At 73.0% G+C, this 1837-nt stretch overlaps 1 protein-coding gene across 1 annotated transcript in view; it reads right to left on the bottom strand.

The window, feature by feature from the left end:
- CHLNCDRAFT_138452 (hypothetical protein) overlaps positions 1 to 1415 on the bottom strand; it is a gene marked incomplete at both ends in the record, with an annotated part of 2332 nt that extends 917 nt beyond the window's left edge. The window contains 4 exons of the mRNA XM_005844839.1: positions 66 to 341; positions 560 to 655; positions 891 to 1049; positions 1296 to 1415. Coding sequence (XP_005844901.1) covers positions 66 to 341; positions 560 to 655; positions 891 to 1049; positions 1296 to 1415 — 651 coding nt within the window. The remainder of the gene's footprint in view (positions 1 to 65; positions 342 to 559; positions 656 to 890; positions 1050 to 1295) is intronic.
- Between the last annotated feature and the right edge of the window lie 422 nt (positions 1416 to 1837).

Raw genomic sequence — 1837 nt, 5'->3', positions numbered from 1 at the left:
GCGGCGGGCGCCAGGCGCGGCACGCGGCCGCCCACGCCGCCCCCCTCCCCGCCCTCCAGCCCCACCCCGCCCAGCAGCGCCGCCTCCAGCGCGATGGTGCGGTAGTGCCGTACCGCCGCCAGGCGGGGCAGCACCCAGCCGTACACGGCCGACGCGCCGCCCGTCACGGCGGCGGCCAGCAAAAAGTAGAGGCTGGCGGAGGCGGCCAGGCCGGCGGGCGTCTCGGGCAGGGTGGCCTTGGTGGCCAGGCGCAAAAAGGCCACCACCACTCCCGCCATGCTGGATCCGCTGGTCAGGGCGCGGGTGAACAGGGTGGTGGGATACCCGGCCGCCTCGCCGTACTGCAATCCACACGCAAGGAGGGAGGGGTTGCAGGGAGGGAGGGGTTGCAGGCAGGGAGCTCAGGGCACGAGCAGCGGGGGCCTCGTGCAGCGGGCGGGGGGCTGGGAGGGCGCCGCGCGGCTGCCAGGGGCAGGTGTTGCTGCGGCGGGCCGGTGCAGGCGGGCGCCGCGGCCGGGTGTGGCAGGCGTGGAGGCCCGGCGGGCGGCTGCGTGCTCACCAGCGCGCCCTGCACGGCGCCGTCGCACACGCCGGCGCAGGCCACCAGGGCCAGCAGGCAGACCAGGACGGGGGTGCTAGGGGTCAGCAGCTTGGCCTGCACGGCAGGCAGGCAGGGAGACTGGCGAGGTGGGGCACAGAGTGCATGTGCGCAAGCGTGGGCTGGGGTTGGCCGGCGGGCTGGCGTGGGGAACGGCTTGGGGCAGGCATAGAGGGCAAGCAGGGCACGCGGTGGGCGGGGTGGGGAGGCACATGCAGGCGCGCAGACGGTGCTGCCCCAGCCCGCTGTCTCCCACGCCAAGCCGCACGCAGCAGCAGCCACACAGCCGCACCTGCAGCGGCACCGCCAGCATGATGGCTGTGTAGCCAGTGAAGCCGCCCACCACCCGCATGCGGGGGGTCAGCCGGCTGCCGTGGCGGAGGAGCACCGCCAGCGCCGCCAGGTTGGCTGGCAGGTAGGCCACCGTGAGCAGGCGGTCCATGTGCTTGCCCTGCGGGAGCAGGAGGAGAGTGCACAAGCGCGGGCGGTGGGTGGGTGGGGTCGGGTGGGGATGGTGGGCCCAGGCGAGCGTGCCGAGCGCCGCTGGCTGGGAGCTGTGTTTGAGGCAGGGCCTGGCAGCCAGCAACCTGCCATCGGGCCCCACAGGCTGCCCAAGGCTTGCGTGCAGGGACGGCGATGTGGGGCGGGCCCAGCACTGGGTAGCATCCTATGGAGGGAGCGCCGTGCTGCGCCTCACCGGGAACTGGCTCTCCCAAAAGTCTGCCGCCGTGATGAGGGCTGACCAGGGGAACAGGGTGGCGCATCCCAGGTGGAAGTAGGCCAAAAAGGCCACCCGGCTGCCGGAAGGGGCGCCCATGGTGCGCTGTAGGGGGCTGGGGGCAGCGGGCGGCGGGTCTGGCCATGCGGCGCGGGCGGCGGGAGAGCATGTGGCGGTGGGCCGTGCAAAGCGGCCTGCATCGACTTTCGTGACGCCAGCATCCAGCACATGCTGGATCGCCCACCAACCTTTCGAGCGGACCGCCTGGCCCCCGCGGCCCTCCCGAGCGATGGATAGGCCCCAGAGGTCTGGCCCCAGCCGACCTGCTATGCGACGCGGCCAGCAGACCCTCGCCGGATGCAATTGAGCCTGCAGATGTGCAAGCCAGGGAGACCCGAGCATGGCGTGCATGCGATGACCTGGGGACGGGGGGCGCCCCATAGAGCCCACCCCCCAGCCCCATTATTCACCGATTGGCAGTGCAGCGGCAGTGCTGCTGGAACACAACAGCCGGCCGGCCA

This window comes from Chlorella variabilis (assembly GCF_000147415.1).
Source record: "Chlorella variabilis unplaced genomic scaffold CHLNCscaffold_20, whole genome shotgun sequence".
In the NCBI taxonomy this organism is placed as follows: domain Eukaryota; kingdom Viridiplantae; phylum Chlorophyta; class Trebouxiophyceae; order Chlorellales; family Chlorellaceae; genus Chlorella; species Chlorella variabilis.
The sequence above is the reverse complement of the archived record's forward strand: the minus strand, read 5'-3'. Positions and strand labels throughout refer to the sequence as shown.